This window comes from Mustela erminea, chromosome 8, assembly GCF_009829155.1.
Source record: "Mustela erminea isolate mMusErm1 chromosome 8, mMusErm1.Pri, whole genome shotgun sequence".
NCBI classification, from domain to species: Eukaryota; Metazoa; Chordata; class Mammalia; order Carnivora; family Mustelidae; genus Mustela; species Mustela erminea.
Genome location: NC_045621.1, coordinates 82,422,419 through 82,439,933, shown reverse-complemented (window position 1 = coordinate 82,439,933; position 17,515 = coordinate 82,422,419). Strand labels below are relative to the sequence as shown.

At 35.1% G+C, this 17,515-nt stretch overlaps 1 protein-coding gene across 2 annotated transcripts in view; it reads left to right on the top strand.

Moving 5' to 3' along the window:
• The window catches only part of ACVR2A (activin A receptor type 2A), an 84,847-nt gene that overhangs the window by 48,346 nt on the left and 18,986 nt on the right, over positions 1-17,515 (top strand). Inside the window, exons 2-5 of one of the 2 annotated variants that reach the window (XM_032354062.1) lie at positions 878-1,085; positions 5,007-5,116; positions 5,314-5,468; positions 16,225-16,248. In XM_032354062.1, the coding sequence (XP_032209953.1) occupies positions 878-1,085; positions 5,007-5,116; positions 5,314-5,468; positions 16,225-16,248 (497 nt within the window). The remainder of the gene's footprint in view (positions 1-877; positions 1,086-5,006; positions 5,117-5,313; positions 5,469-16,224; positions 16,249-17,515) is intronic. The other variant, XM_032354063.1, reaches the window with a different exon arrangement.

The following is a 17,515-nucleotide window of genomic DNA, read 5'->3' as shown; positions in this document are numbered from 1 at the left end:
ACAGATCACAAGTAGGCAGAGAGGCAGGCAGAGAGAAAGGAGAAAGCAGGCTCTCTGCAGAGCAGAGCAGAGAGCCTGATGCGGGGCTTGATCCCAGGACCCCGGGATCATGACGTGAGCTGAAGGCAGAGGCTTTAACCCACTGAGCCACCCAGGCGCCCCGGGAGAAAGAATCTTAAGCAGACTCCATGCCCAGAGCAGAGCCCGAAGCAGGGCTTGATCTCATGACCCTGAGCTCATGACCTGACACAAAATCAAGAGTCTGACATTTAACTGACTAAGGCACCCAGAGAGAGAGAATTCTTTAAGTGTTGGGAAAGTATGTAAATTTTCCAAAATTCTTTCTCTTAAAAGATCAAATTTTATCACTGGCATTGCATACTGTCCGTTGTTTTTCTTGAAGGTAATGGGTTTGGCTTGTTCATTTTTGAGAACATGTCTGTCAGATACCCAAGTCTGAATAACCATGGTTGGTTTAATTCGCAACTCAGTCACGCAGCGGCTTTTTCTTGAGGCAATCGTTGTACTTCAATATGCAGTAGAAGTGCTTTTGCTTAGTTCCTATTTTGTCATACAGGATATTGAAAAGAAATCTATCCAGGTCAAGATTTAATTAACAATTTTACTGCTTTTCATCAAGAACATTCTTAAATGAAATGAAACTGTCCTTTTTTCAGAGAAATATTGTGATACATTTGATCATTTTCCATTATTATGTTCGTTACACTTCAAGTACAGAGATTGATGAAGAAACAAACCCATGTTACAACACTGGGAAGACAGAAAGTTACTGATGTTTTAGGCTGAGCTCGGTATATGGGAGAGAATCTCTTAAGAGCCAATACAGCTAATATTAAGTTGTTTCATTATTTTATAGGTGCTATACTTGGTAGATCAGAAACTCAGGAGTGTATTTTCTATAATGCTAATTGGGAAAGAGATAAAACCAATCGAACTGGTGTTGAACCCTGTTACGGTGACAAAGATAAAAGGCGACATTGTTTTGCTACCTGGAAGAATATTTCTGGTTCCATTGAAATAGTGAAGCAAGGTTGTTGGCTGGATGATATCAACTGCTATGACAGGTAAGGAAACTTTTTCTTTTTTTATGAGAATGTCGAATAATTCTCCCCACTCCCTTTTTAAAGGGGGAAAGCCCAATGCATGTATTTTCACTTAAAATTTTTTTTAAGATGGGATTATGAAGACCATTATAACATGTTCTAATGACAAGATACATGTTTTAAAGTAATAAGATAAATATGGCATGTTTATATTTTATCTTTGATACACTTTGAATAATCCACCAAGTATTGAGATAGAACCATTTTTTCCCCTATATTATTAGGATGATAAACTATTTTTAATGTCAATTTTGAGGAAAAGGGATTTTCAAAATTGCTTTAAAAGATAGTATATCTTTTGAAAATCTATCCTGTATCCTCAAAGAAAGTAAGGCTTCATAATAGTATTTAATTTTCTTTTAGTTTCCCTCTTTATGTATCTGGAAGAAATTGATCTTACTGTGTTTGTTTTTTCCTTGCAAGGTGGGCCTTTGTTCTTTACCTCTGAGACATTTTAACTTGATATTTGGAATGACATCAGTACTAACAGAGTCCTTATAGAAAGCTACATTTTATTTAGAAAATTTTGCTTAAATTGTGTTTTTTTTTTTAAAGATTTTATTTATTTATTTGACAGAAATCACAAGTAGATGGAGAGGCAGGCAGAGAGAAAGAGAGAGGGAAGCAGGCTACCTGCTGAGCAGAGAGCCCGATGTGGGACTCAATCCCAGGACCCTGAGATCATGACCTGAGCCGAAGGCAGCGGCTTAACCCACTGAGCCACCCAGGCGCCCTGCTTAAATTGTTTTATTCTGTATTGGAAATAAAATACAGTAGGCATGTTATTGACTAACTGTGATCTTCTGTAAGGAGTCCCATAGATGTTTGGCTGATTACTTAAATTGCCTGCGCCACAGGATTCCCACTGTGGGTGGGTGCTAATGACTGGCAGAGGCTGCAAAGTCCTAGATAAACGACATTTTGGAGCCAGAAAATACTGATATACTCATGGAACACTGGATACTTGCCTATCCACTTTCAGGAGCTTTAACTGATTACCATTAACCTGTGCTTGATTAGCCATATGTAGTTAATAGCAAAATGTGTAGAATAAGCCCATGAAAATTGAATTCTCAATTTTTCATTAGAAATTAAAATCTTAGGTATATATGTAGTATTTAGGATATACTTCTAAATCTCTGAAATTTCCAGGGATTTTTTTTCTCTGTAATTACACATTTTAGCTGGATTTCTGATTCTTAGCCTCTCTATTAATAGAGGTGATCATCAAGTGATACCTGTTATTATGTAAAGGAAGAAGGGCCAGTAGGAAAACAGGATGGAGGTTCCTCAAAAAGTTAAAAGTAAAACTACTCTCTGATCTGGCAATTCCACTTCTGGCTGTTTATCAAGGAAATGAAAATACTAACTTGTAAAAAGATACATACACCCCTATGTTTATTGCAGCATTATTTACAACAGCCAAGATATGGAAGAACCTGAGTGTCTGTTAATGGATAAAGAAATGTGATGTGGGGGCACCTGGGTGGCTCAGTGGGTTAAGCCGCTGCCTTCAGCTCAGGTCATGATCTCAGGGTCCTGGGATCGAGTCCCGCATCGGGCTCTCTGCTCAGCGGGGAGCCTGCTTCCTCCTCTCTCTCTGCCTGCCTCTCTGTCTACTGTGATCTCTCTCTGTCAAATAAATAAAATCTTAAAAAAAAAAAAAAGAAATGTGATGTGTACACACACACAGGAATATTGCTCAGCCTTTAAAAAGAGAAATCTTGACATTTGAGACAAAAATCGATAGACCTCGAGGGTGTTATGCTAAGTGAAGTTAGTCATATAGAGAAAGGCAAATATCGTATGATCTCATTTATAAGTGTAGTCTTAAAAAAAAAAAAAAAAAGAACTCCTAGATATAGAGGCCAGGGGTTTGGGGGAGTGGATGATTGGGTGAAATGGTTGAAGGTGATCAAAAGGTACAAACTTCCAGTTATAAAACAAGTCCTGGGATTGTGATGTATAACGTGGCAGCTGTAGTTAATAAAACTGTATTGTATGCTTGAGAACTGATGAGAGGAGATATTTTTTTTTCTTCTTTTATAGAAGGAGTTGGGGAGGGGCAGAGAGAGTAAAAGAGCTGGGCTCCATCTCACAACCCTGAGATCATGACCTGAGCTGAAATCCAGAGTCAAACGCTTAGCAGACTGAGCAACCCACATGCCCTGATAAGAAAGTAGATCTTAACAGTTCTTATCACAAGAAAAAATATTTGTAACTGTGTATATTTGATGTTAACTAGTTTATTGTGATCATTTCACAGTATGTACAGATATGAAAATACTATGTTGTATACCTGAAATTAATGTGGTATTATTTCAGCTTTATCTACCAAAAAAAAAAAAATTAAAAAAGCGGTAGGAAGAATTTGGGGGGAAAGTCTTTATCCAAATTACTTCTTATTAATTAGTTGAAACCGGGGATCCTTGTTCTTTTTGTGGTAAAAACTATTTGTCTCACTTGAAGAATAGTTAAAAGATTCAAGAAAGGTCAAAATATGGAGGAAAAGACAATGATAAAAAGAAGAGTGAAATTGGATGGTGAAAAGTACTTTTTTAAATTAATTAATCTAGGTACTTAATCATTTTTACTTCCTATAATTTGAGGAATGATTCTAAATATTAAACATTTAAATTTATACATTTTTATGACTTAAGATTTCACTTTCAGTTGTTTTTTACTTTCTACTAAATAGATATTGGTATAGATTTAATTTTAATCTTTGATTTTGTTAAAATAGTCTTCTCCCTGAAATTTCTTAAGCTTCCCATTTTAAATTCAACCTTATTATTCTAACAGCCATCACAAAAGTTTGCCGTGTATTTGTAAGATAGATCTTTAAATTCACCTGATGTTTATTAGCAGTGTTTAAAGGTTTGCTTTTTTTTTTAATAGGTATAGCTGTGTCTTATTAGCAGCTGACTAGGGTTTGTTCTAGCAACTAAGTCCCTATTTCCTCAGCTCCCCAGTCAACCTAACTCATATCAGGTTTTGAGTTACTAGGTTCTGTATGTTGTTCCATGATGTTCTCTACTTGTTGGTTATCTTAACCCTGTTCATTTTTTTTAGCGCATTTAAATCTACTGCAAAAAATAACACTCTTCAATTCCCAAACCTAGCTTGGGTCTCTGATGTTGAGATAGGTTCTGCCATGAGAGGAACTTGCATCATTTTGTGTGTGTATATTTATATGTATATATGTATTGATGTGTACACACACACATAGTTTTATTTATAGTGTTCAGTTTTTGTATTCATGCAATGGGAAAGGTATATTTCCTGTAAAAGAAAGCACTCATAAACCAAATTTCTTCATTGGCTTTATGTTCCTTTTCATGCTTTTCTAATAATTAAAAAAAAAAAAGATGATTGCCTTAGATTGATCGTTAAAAACCAAATTAAAGCAGTGGTCTCATGGAGCTCGTATGATTGCTATGGGAGCAGCTGGGTTTTTTTGTTTGTTTTGTTTTGTTTTGTTTTTTATGAAATTTAGTAACAGGATTACTGGAACGTTTTTGGCTTTTTAAAATTTAATTTTTTAAAAAAATTTATTTGACAGAGTGCAAGAGAGCATAAGCAGAACAACAGAGGGTGAGGGAGAAGAAGACTCCCCACTGAGCAGGGCGCCTGATGCAGGGCTTGATCCCAGGACTCTGGGATCATGACCTGAGCCGAAGGGCAGTCCTTTAACCAACTGAGCCACCCAGGCGCCCCATTTTTGGCTTTTAAGAATTGATCACTGGTTATTAATAAAAATCTTGAAGTTGACTATGAATAACATTTTCATTATTTTATCTCTGAGAAGAATTTTAGAAAAACTCTCACTACAGATTCAGTTTAATGTTGATTTTAATTATTTCTCTTTTTGTTTGTTTATAGGACTGATTGTATAGAAAAAAAAGACAGCCCTGAAGTGTATTTTTGTTGCTGTGAGGGCAATATGTGTAATGAAAGGTTTTCTTATTTTCCGGAGATGGAAGTCACACAGCGTAAGTTCACAGGGAAAACATATAGGTCTGTTCAACTAGTACACTGAAAACAAAGAATATTTGTGTTGATGTAGTAATTTACTCCTACCTTCTCCTACTCTCATTTTTCTCCTCTAAGATTTGATACTATAATAAATACTTATTGTGCAATTTTATAGACCAAATCTTAATTGTTTTTTTCCTTCTATTTTCCACAGCGACTTCAAACCCAGTTACACCTAAGCCACCCTATTACAACATATTGCTGTATTCCTTGGTGCCACTTATGTTAATTGCGGGGATTGTTATTTGTGCATTTTGGGTGTATAGACATCATAAGATGGCCTATCCTCCTGTACTTGTTCCAACTCAAGTAAGTTATTTTCTTGTACTTTGTGCTGTTTTGAGTTGTATATTTTAAAGAAATACTACTGTGGGGAAACCCACTGGGTTATTATGAATAATTTTCTTTGGTGTTACTTTTTGAATGTTTATTGTTATGGCATCTATGGCTAAGTTTCCAAACTTATTAACTTGATATATCCTAAACTTCTCTCACTTAGGAGTTGAGGTAAAGTAGAGTAAAGGGTATTATGTTCTTTGGACAGTTTTATTGTCATTGTAGGACTTTCAGGTGTGAGATTCTCCCTGCTTTGTTTCTTGAGAAGTAATTGATGGTGGAGAAGGGGTGGTTATGATCACTTTCCCTTCTTTTCTTTCACATTCTTTCCCCTCTATTCTTTCTTCCATTCCTTAATTTTTGTGCCATTTTCAGGCTTGCCAGATATCCTTTGTTTATCCTATTTGCCAAATTATCCTTTTAACCATAGGGAGGGATTTAGTACGGTAATCAAGAAAGTGTGGAAAAGAGAGGTTTCACAGAGGCATTAGGAAAGTATATCCAAAAAATGTTTTTGGTAAGAGCTGCAGATGAGTAGTTTTTGTCGTCATTTACTTTGGTAGTTCCAAGTGTTGTTTTGTTTTGTTTTTTTTTGTTTTTGTTTGGGGTTTTTTGGTTTTGTTTTGCTTTGCAGCAGATCAAATGTGTACTGAAGACTAAAAGCTTTTTATTTTTTTTTTAAGACCAAAAACTTTTTTAATGCCCCTAATTCTCCCTCTCCTGACTCTGAATATACTTGAAAATGTGGTTGTGGTGGGTAATCAGATTAAATTCATGTTATTTTCCTCATTCTTCCTATCATGTAGACAGTTGGCACTGGTACAGTGGTTTACAAGCTCTTTTAATATAACTAGTTAATATTCTGCAGGCTGAGGAGAGGTGAAAACTGTAGTTATACTTTGAGACATCTTTAAACTCTAGTTTTGGGCGCCTGGGTGGCTCAGTGGGTTAAGCCGCTGCCTTCGGCTCAGGTCATGATCTCAGGGTCCTGGGATCGAGTCCCGCATCGGGCTCTCTGCTCAGCAGGGAGCCTGCTTCCTCCTCTCTCTCTCTGCCTGCCTCTATGCCTACTTGTGATCTCTCTCTGTCAAATAAATAAATAAAAATCTTTAAAAAAAAAAAAAAAAACAACTCTAGTTTTTACCCTGTTTCTTTTAACTCTTAAGATCAGATTACCTTGGCCTTCTGGATCTCTTAGTTTAACTTTGTTTCTCTAATACCACTAGGATTAATGGTTAAAACATGATAGAAGAATGGTAGAGTCCTATAATTTAATGACCAAAACAACTTCTTCTCTGTAAGCTTTATTTACATAACATACTTCTTTCTCAGTACTTGCAGCAATCTGTTAGCATTAGATTAGTGATCCACGTAATCTTTGTAAGATGTGTATATGGAACCCAAAGGTAAAGTATCCTATTCAGTAAAGTAGGTAAACACACAGTTTTGTACAGCTGAAATATTTTAACTTTTAAACACTAGTAATTAAATTGTAGATTTATTAAAAATTATCTGTGAAAGTGTTTTAAAAATAAAAATTTTAGTGCCTAATAAATATATGTAGTTTATTCCAAATAGCTGTAGACTCCCCCTTATCTTCTTTTGGTGGTAACTATTTTTTCTTTTATTTCTTTATTTAGAAGAGAGAGTGTTTAGTAGTTAGAGTAGTGTCTGAATTTACCCTAGTTTGTTTTACGAAAGAAACAAACTGGAAACTAAATTTAAAAACAGATTTGTTGTTTTATAATAGAACTTTAAAAATAATAATGTATTCTTATAGATAATATTGATATTTTTATAATGGCACAGAGATATGGTTGGGCTTTTTTTAAAGGGCTTGGTATCCTATATATGAGGCCACTTTATTTAGAAATGCTAATTAATTCAAGGGTTTAGACTTTTAAAATGGGACGATGCAATTATTATTCATAAATAACTGAGAAATAGGAATCTTCAATGAATGTCCCATTTCTGTGGATTTTAGATATTTGCTGCCATGTTAATGTCATTGTACACATTTATTTAGCACTTGAATTGCTCTGTGGTAAATTTGCATACATTGTATGAATTACTGAAAAATGAAAATTAGATTTAAAGTTTTGTGATGGAATGATCTAGAATGGTCAAGCTTTGTTAGGAAAAATATAAAAAATGCCCAACTAGGCTTTCTTTCTGTGATAAACTGTGTTTTAGAAGAGGGGTTGTCTTCAATTTGAAACTTCATTTATGTCATCTCTCACTGTGTCTCAAACAGTATAGTGTCATGTTTTAAGTCTCATTCTTGGTGAGAGGTTTATACATAGTAATTCTGCAACCGCCAAGTGCCCATCTTGTTACAAAATTCCCAGTTTTATCTCCAATTTCAAAATAATTAGTGATAATAACAGCAAGCATTTATTTGAACACTTACAGTGTACTAGGGTACTGGTAAGTTACACATATTAAGTTTATACATATAAGAATATGTAAAAACATAAAATAGATAATTTTTTCCCATGATTTCTCAATTGTGACTGGCATGTAAGGCTCATCTTTAGAATTTGTTATAAAATACTTGTGGGCCACAGCCCTGTAAGTATGGAGTATTATGTTTCTGATAGGTTTTAAGGGTGATTGTGGTGACCAGCCAGGAGTGAAAAGCACTGAATTCGTTTTACCTCACAGCGTTGTTTATGTAGTTTTAATTTCCATTTTATAGATAAAGAAATTGAGACCTAGAAAAGGTCACAAGTGTCAAAGCTGCAATCTGAATCAAGGACTCCAATACTAAAGCTTTGCTCTTCTTCCTGCTTATGCTGTTCTGCCTCTTTTTTTTTTTTCCTAGAAAGCTGATGTCTCTGGTGTTTTAGATAATTCGGTAAACATCCCTGCCATTTCAAAATCATTCTATAGGCCAGTTTATTTTCCCATTTTGGATGTTGAAAAGTTTGACCACCAAAATGAGCAACAATATTTCATTATCTCACCAAGGACAATAAAGGTCATGGATATGTACAAGGACATATTCATGTGTTTTTCATTAAAAAAAATTTTAGCACCTTTTTCAGCATGATTGGGTTATAGGTAAGGACTCCTGTGCAGCTGAGTTGAGAGTGCCAGTCCCTACTAGTTACTCAAGACTTTTACGAGGGATAGGTTAGTTAAAATGTGATTAAAGATGGTTAAAACAAGATAGTAAAGGAGACATACATTTGAAGTCTTAAGGTGATTTCTGTATTTCACTCCATATTCATGTTCAAAGCTTAATTCCAAGACTGGTTAGATAAAGATCTTATATTCTTATGGATTTCTGAAACATTTTTCCTCCAAATCTTCAAATACTTAGAGCGATAAGAAATTTTCCTTCCTTTCTTAGGCAACTTTTCCTTAAAGCTTTGGCAAAGACTGGTTTGTGAATTAACTTCTCTCTTACATGACATTAGTCTCATTGTGATAATATCTCATTGACAGGTCGTTCCTACAATAAGAACTATACTTGAAGAGAATTTATAGTGAATGTCACAGAGCAAGCTGAAGTTAGGTATACTGTGATCATTCTTTGGTCTGATTTCAGTCTTTCATTCTCATTGGGGGATAAAAAATCAGTCTTATGGAATCCTGGAAGACAAGAGATACCCACATATATCTCCTTACTAAGCTGGTTCTGACAGCTAAATTGTGGGATTCTTTCTAAGACCCCAAGATAGAATTTCTTATGGTGTAGTATTTTATTGTGAAGGAATGATTTAAGGATATACATGCTTTAAAATCTGGTCTTATGGTTCTTAGTAACCAGTAAAGAATATTAATTCTCAAATCTAGCATAGTTCGAGGCATGGAAAATAATTTTTTTTCTTTTAAATTGAAGCCATTCTTCTTTCTTTATAACCTATAACTATTACGTCTCTAACACTATCTTCCCCGTCACCCTCAATGAAAGCCTGGGAGACAGCCACTGCTTTTTTGGCCCTATCATTTACCAAGTCCTGTTCATTCACTTTTTCATCCTTCTTGATCCTGTTGTAGTTCAGGGCATTATTACATCTGAGGCTGAGATTATTTCTGTAATCTCATAGCTGGTCTTCTCTTTCTCTCTATCTGTATTATTGCTGTAGAATAGCATTTTACATGTCTGATTGTGTTGCTTCTGTTTTTAAAAATATTTGAGGGCTCTCAGTGCTCCACAGCAAAGAATACAAAATTGAGAGTATGACATGGGACTTCCATACTTCAATATATTTACCTTTTTATTCTTTCCTCCCATATTCTAGAGGCATATCCCTCATATGCCTCTAGAATAATACTAGTTATGTACTGTCCTTGAAAGAATTGAGAAAAGAGTGAAGTCAGTTTGTCTTGTGTTAAGTCAGATGAATAACCCCAGTTGAGAGAGGCTCTAGTCATTTGTGTGCATGGTCCAGTCTCCCCCTTGACTGTAAACTCCCTGAAGACCAGCTGCATATTGTAGTCACTGCTGTATTTACATAGTGTTTGTGCGTATAACTGTTCTATAAGTGATGAATTGCCAGATTTGACTTTGTCGCATTTAGAATTATATTGAGATAATAATGCAACATGTCCAGGGATTCATTTAATAAGGAGCTTTAGGGCTTAGTTTTAAGATAAATCTAGAGGCCATATTTCTTTAGGGTAAAATAAGTTGAAGTATTCCAGGCTTTCATAAGACAAAGCCAGTATTCAGTTCTTTCTGGAATCACAAGCTTGAAGCATCTTTTTAATTTACATCCTGTAGGTCCTTTTCTTTTATCTGTGCTGAAACTGTCTTTCCACATGTAGGAATTTGCTCTTGTAACCTGCAGTGAGTAAACTGAACACAAACTGGTTTTTCTAGTGCCGGTGAATCAAGAACAGGAGGGAATGGCTGCATTGACTCTGTGATTAAGAAGTCTTACTGTGGTTAGAGGTAATGTGGTTTCAATAAAAGTGTTTGCATCGCTTTCAAAACCATATGTGAGCTGAAGTTTCCTGTTAATAAGATCTATATTTATGCTGATAAAAGCACTTGATAAGAAAGTGGATTTTAGGGGCTAGAAATTACCTACCTTTAACAAGGTATGAAGTTAACTTCTTGTTCATTTTTAAAGGCTATTTAAGTAGCACTATTACTATTGCAACAGTAATGCCTACTTAAATGACATCAGTCTCTTCAGTTCTTTACGGCAATGACATTTTGTTTAGATTTTGGTCTGATAAAGAGTAAAGACTTTCAGATGTTTGGGATACTGATTTGGGCATACAAAATAATCGTGCTGACCTTAATATTAAAGTAATAATAGGTTGTTGTTTCGTGCTATGTCAAATTACTATCCACTGAGAAATTGAGCCATCTGTGAAAATGCTGTGTAGGATTTCCTGTTGAACTTGAGTCTATATATGTACCCATTTAAAATTAATAACATACTGAAAGGGTAGCATAACATCATCATTCAGGCAACTCAGTTTAGGAAAGGGTACTGTTTATTTGTGGAGGATGCAGGAGAAATTTACTAAAATTAAATGAGTATTAATATGCTAATATTAAGTTATACTTGCAAAATGAGTATCACATCTATAGAAGCACATCTTGAAATAGGTTGATTTACTTTCTCTTTCCTTTTAAATTATTTTTAAGAATTAATTTCACATACTTGCCTGTTATAATAAGACAAATTATACAGAAGGAAGTGTGCAAAAGAAAGGTGATAGAACCATTTATTCTTCCTTTTTTTTTTTCTTTATCACTTTCCTGAGATAATCAATTTTAACAGGTTGGTATGTATCCTTTGACACCTTTTTCTAATCTAATTTGTTTGAGTATATGCTTTTTTCCCCTTTATATAAACTACAGAATGTTATTTCACAATTGGTTTCTTTTAATTTAACAGTATACTGAGGACAGCTTTTCAGCTCAATACTTTTCAATCTCATTCCGATTAAGTGTGTGTTCTTAAGTGAAATTTAGTAGAGCTATAATGTATGCTCATGAAATAATCAAAACATGATGTTTTATTAGCTTAGAGTTGGTGTTAGGTTTTTACTAAGACCTGGAACCTGCATTTCACAAATTTTTTTAAGTGCCTTACTTTATTTTAGCATGTTTCAAGTATGATGATATCATGCTCTTATCTTGCAGTTGAGCATCTTTTTGTTTGTTTATATATGCCTAAGAAATAGTGCAGGGTTCCTACAGAAGAAAGGAAGTCTCCTTTCTTCTGTGTTCTACCTTTGTGTGTGATTATTTTTGTTACAACTTAAAATACAACTTAAGTTTTAGGTATACTTCTAATTGTGGGGATAAGTGTCATAAATTATTTGTAGACTTGCAGCTTGGCAAAAAATTACTCTCTTAGGTGTATAAGAGCTGTTTTACTTAACAAATGCATGGACAGGCCCACTTAGAGATCTGCTAAATTCCATGTCCAAAAGCAAAAAGGAAAGGGAAGCGGGTGGGGGGGGACCTTTATCCAAATCTTAAAACAAGTTAAAGCTGTATATTAAAGTTAATAGCGAAGGTACTTCATTTCTAAAGACGACTTCCATTCAGTTTTTAAAATCTTGAGTTCAGTTTTCCTTTAGACTGTGGAGGGCCCTATCTTCCATTTTGCAAATGGGACTGATGCATATAGAGCAGAGTACATAATTTCTCCTTTTTCTTGTCTGGTTAGGAGATGGAAGATAGGAAGAAGTGACTTGGCTTTTCTCTCAGTTTTTATTTCCTGAACCTCATTGTAGATCTCTTCCTTCATTCCTAGCTACTTCACTGTCAAATCTTTTCTGTTAATTTGAGATAAGAAAAATGAAAGAGCCCATTTGTTAGTGAGAGCTGCTTGTATCACATAGGCGGCGGGTGTTCGGCTTTGCTTGTTTGGTTTCAGTTGACCCACTGACCCAGTGCCTGAGTGCCTGTCGTGTGCCGCACATCATGCTGCTGGGTAGTGGCGAGCAACAGAGGGACAGTTCTTGCTGGCCTTTTTGAAGTCCACAGTTGATATGTAGGTGAACAAAAATTGGGTTGGTTGGTCGTTTGACTTTGCAGCTTGGAAATGAAAGGTGAAGACAATTTTGGTCTGACTTCAGTTCTGTAGTGACTTGGAGCCACACCCAGGGTACCTAATATTAAGTGTTCAAAACATATTAGCTGTTGGGGCGCCTGGGTGGCTCAATGGGTTAAGCCTCTGCCTTTGGCTCAGGTCATGATCTTAGGGTCCTGTGCTCAAGCCCCGCACCCGCATCGGGCTTTCTGCTCAGCAGGGAGTCTGCTTCCCGCCCCGCCCCAGCCCCACTCTTTGCCTGCCTCTCTGCCTACTTGTGATCTCTCTCTCTCTCTCAGATAAATAAATAAAATTAAAACAAAACAAAACAAAAACATGTTAGCTGTTATTTCCAACAGAGTAGCAGCTTCAAAATTGTTGTCAGAAGGTCTATTTATTGAGGCCATTGTAAATATATATTTATATGTAAGTCATTTGAAATTAGTGCAGTGAAGGATTTTATTTTGAGTACTCTGTCAAGGACTACACAGAGCACTTTACACTGATTAATATTTCCACACCCCACGATATAGGTTCTGTTTTATTAAGTCCATTTCATAGATAAGAAAAATTAAGGCACAGATAGGTGAAGTGTCTTGGCCTAGTGTCAGTCTGCTGAGTAGTAGAGTCTGGACATTTAGACCCAAGGATTATTATTCATTGAGGTAATTTTAACAGAATGGCTTATTTTAGTAAATAATTAGGGGGGACATAAAAAACTATAGGAGGATAAAGGGAGGGATCGGAGTATATAAATTATATTTAAAATAGTTTTTATTATAAGTACATATAAACATAACCATTTTATCACATCACAGTTCCATAATTTCCATAATGTATAGCATGATCCTTTTCCTTTTTTTTCAGCTTTACTTGCAGAATACAAATGTTAAAATAAATAAAAATAAAATTTCTAATAAACCTGGTGCTTCTGAGCAGTGGCCAGAAGGTGAATGGATATCCCTTACATCTAGTTCACACTTTTAAACCCCATTGCTAGCTGCGCTGAGGAGCTACCTTCTTTTTAGGGAACTTATTCAGAAACCTCTTTCAAAGGATCTGTCTTTGCCTTGCTTTCAGGAGTTAGATGAGAGAAATCGAGGAAGTAGGAGTTGATAAATCACAATGGAATTTTGAAGATCTAATTGGATAGAATGATGGCTGTGTATTTGGCAGTATCAATACTATTGAATCTGTTAATGTATAATGTCTTGCTTTCCCTAGCTCAGAAGCATTTGTTTTGATAGATGCCCTATATTATTTCTTTATAGATTCTATTTCAGTCTGCCTGGCAATAATCTTTTTTAAAATCAGCAATTGTAAAATTTCTTAGAGCATGAGATAATTAGATAACTAAGATGAGACAAATTCAGAATTTGTTGGTTTTCAAATACTTTGGGTTGGGGGGGAGCTTAAATCTTCTTGATAGTCCTAAGAAGATATTTAGTGAGTTATCAAAGAATATATATGTATATGTAAATCTTAGGTTTAAATAGTAAGAGAAAAATTTTAGTATATGTCATATATGCTTGTTTATAGTAAATAAATGAACCAAAATCCTATTTCTAGAAAGATTTCTTTCTGTTCCTGTTCTGTACATCTAACTGCCTGCTAAATATTAGCACTTAGGTATCTCCAAGCACTTAACCATCCTGTGGTAATGATCTCTCCAAACTGAGTTCTCAGTAAATAGAACCAGTAACCATTTGGTGGCACAAGTCAGAAATTTAGGATGTATCTCCGTATCGTTTTCCCACCTAGTGTGTCTCCCTTGAGTACTTACTCCATTTTCCAAGGATTCTCTCCTTAGGAAAATCTCTTATTTAACATGCCTGTAGAAGTCCACTTTCACCTTACAGGTGCTCAAAGTACTGAATTCCTTTTTACTGCTCTTTTATAATTATAGATTCATCAGTGTGGTGTCTTTGATGAGTCTTACTTCCTCCACACTATAGTAAGTACCATGAGAAGCTGGGGTAGTCAGGGCCTGGCACAAGTAGGCACTCAGGGATTTTTTGAGTGAATGGAGAAGTCCTATTTATTCTTTTTTGATGTTTGGCAATACAATTAAATTTCTTTACTTCTTAAGGAATGAGCAACTAGTCTCTTTCTTATCCAGCAGCCTAATTAGTTGACATTAATATGCTGATTTGGTTTTCATGATTATCTCCAGTTATAGCACATGATACTCAGGTTTCCATTTTCTGTGTTGTGAATTCAGATGGTTTTATTTGGTTACTTTTTTCCATGTATTTCAGTGATTTAATTTTTTTGGATTCTGTTTTGACCCTTTTATTTTGGAACATAGTTTACACATTGAGGCCTGTTCTTGTTTAGCTTGATCTTATTGCTTGTTCTTATTTAGCTTGATCATTCTCTGACTTACTCTAATGTTCATTTATTGATAAGTATATAAAGATGCATGGATAGCACCTACTTGCATAGTGCAATTGAAGTGGCAGGTTTATCTCTGTAGTACCTGTAATGAAAACAAAACCTGAGAGATACATAGGCCTTGGGAAGTTAAAGTCTAGTTACTCAGTTAGCATGTATATCTTTTAAGGGATGAATTATACTTTGGAGTACTGATAAGATGGTTTGATAGTAGGATTAGCTAAGCCTTTTAGATGAATTATAAATAGTCCTGAATCATTATCACAGGAGAAAATCAAGAAGGAAGCAAAACTAGTTAAACTACTGGTACATATGAGTTGTCACATCTTTTTTGTCAGTGCTATTCTCTGTATAAATATTATAGAAATATTGGAAATGGCAGATATACTCAGTGACTGGAGAGATTTGAAGCCTTCTTTTACATTGGTGGCAGTCTTTCTCTTAATTTTAAATTTAGTCCCCTAACTATTTTAGGATGACTGTGAAAATGAAAATCTTGTTCTCCTTCAGTATCTGAGTGTCCTCAGACTGAAAAATATGTATGGATACTTATTCCCAGGGCCACCCCTGATTGACTTCTTCACTCTCTATGTAGCCAGTAAGTCAACAGTGGGCCTGGCCTGTCACTGTATTCTACTTAATTCTCATTTTTTTATTACTCCCGTCTTATTTTCTTACCCTAGTATATTGTTTATGTTGCACACACTAGAGACATGTTGCACACTAGAAACATTCTTCTATTACGATTCTGCTATATTCCATGACAAGGGAGTGAAGCAGTTCAGGAAATGGGAGATTTTAGAGAGTCTTAAAACAACTGCCAGAGTGTGGGCTGAGGAACTTATTCTAGTTACATAAAAATTCCTTCTGTGCTGCTTCTAGATTTTGTTTAAGGCAGTACTGCCCTCTGCTGTCCAAAGCCAGTTCTAACGCATATTTTCTCAAATTGCTCCTTTTATTCTTTCAGTTTAGACTCTAGAACTTCTTAGAAAAACAAGTAACAATTTGACTTGCTGTAGTTTATTTGCTAGCTTGAAGTTCATTGGATCAAGTAGTTTGGGGCCATACTAGATTCGTCTATACAATAATGCCCCTCATCTGAAAGGTAATATCCAAGTTTTTTGTTTGTTTGATATTACTTTCCTCTCTTTATAAGGAGAGTGTCCCAATTCTTATTTTAAAAATATGATACATTGGATCATTGCCAACTTTTAAAAAGCTAAATCATTATTCTCCTTCCTTCGCTTTTGTAACTGATGTGTCATTTTTCATTTCACTCTGGATATAAATCGTAATTTCTTTTGCCTGTGTTTTTTCTTCACAAGCACGCCTTTCATATAATGATAGAGGTAAGATGCATTGATGTTTGTTTTATGGTTGTGGAACTTTTTGTGGATGCATATTAAACATTTTGTTCTTAGATTTTCATTGTTGTTGTTGCTTTATTGTGCATCCTTTATAAATTTATGTTATGGAATTTTTTTTTTAAACCACTTTTAGTATTAAAAATATGATTGATTTGCCATAGCAAATTTTTTTTGTTTTCAAAGAGTTCTTAACCTCATTTATACTTACCTGAGTTGGAATGTAGAAACAGCTGTTCTAGTTGATGAGATGTTAACACCTAATGACTAGTGTGTCACTAGCTTAAATGTGAGCATATGCTCATTTTTACCAGGAGCTGACTTTCTGGTAAAACCCATTATCCTTTAATGTGAAATCTATATTTTCAAATAGTTTCTTTCTTCTGTAGCCTCCTTAGCAAATGGGCTAGCTAGAGAAGTATAAGTTGATTTTTTGCTCTCTAGAGATTGAAGGCTTTATTTTAGATTAGAATTCACCCTTCCCACTTGAGAACTCAGAAGAATCAAATGATCACAGACTACTTAGCAGCTCTTCACTTCTGCTAATTTATTTCAGTCTTCAGTATAGTAATTTTATTGGGTAGCGGTGTTGGGATGGGCACACGGCTTTCAGTGATTGCCATTTGTTGTTCCTCAACATTATGTCTTCTGATGCCATAATTTTCATATACAAATGGGTAAAGAAGTGATGTAAGTGGAGGCATGTTCCACTGCATGTCTTCGTAACTATGCAACATAGCGGGGGGATTGCAAGAGAACAGGAGATCAGAAAAAGTTTACAGGAATTCCCTCGTCCATACAGTTGAATCCCCAAAGCTGGTTTTCTGTGTAGCAGGACCAAGTCATGTTTTATGACAATATTAGAGTGTTGCTGTCATTGTGAAGTACAAGCCCGAATTTGTCTTGCCAGGTGTTGATACATTTTAAAAGTATAAATCTTTATTCCTGAATCAAGTACAGTTGACCCTTGAACAATGCAGGGTTTAGGGGTGCCAGTGCTGTGCACAGTCACACCTGCGTATAACTTCTTACTCCTCTAAAACTTAACTACTTAACCATAAAACTAAATTTTGTGACTAATAACACAAAGGTTAACACATATTTTGTATGTTATACGTGTGATATTCTTGCAACAAAGTAACAAACCAAGTAAGCTAGAAAAAGGAAAATGTTATTAAAATCATAATGAAGAGAAGATAAATTTACAGTACTGACTGTATTGTATTTATTAGAAAAAAATCCACATAGAAGT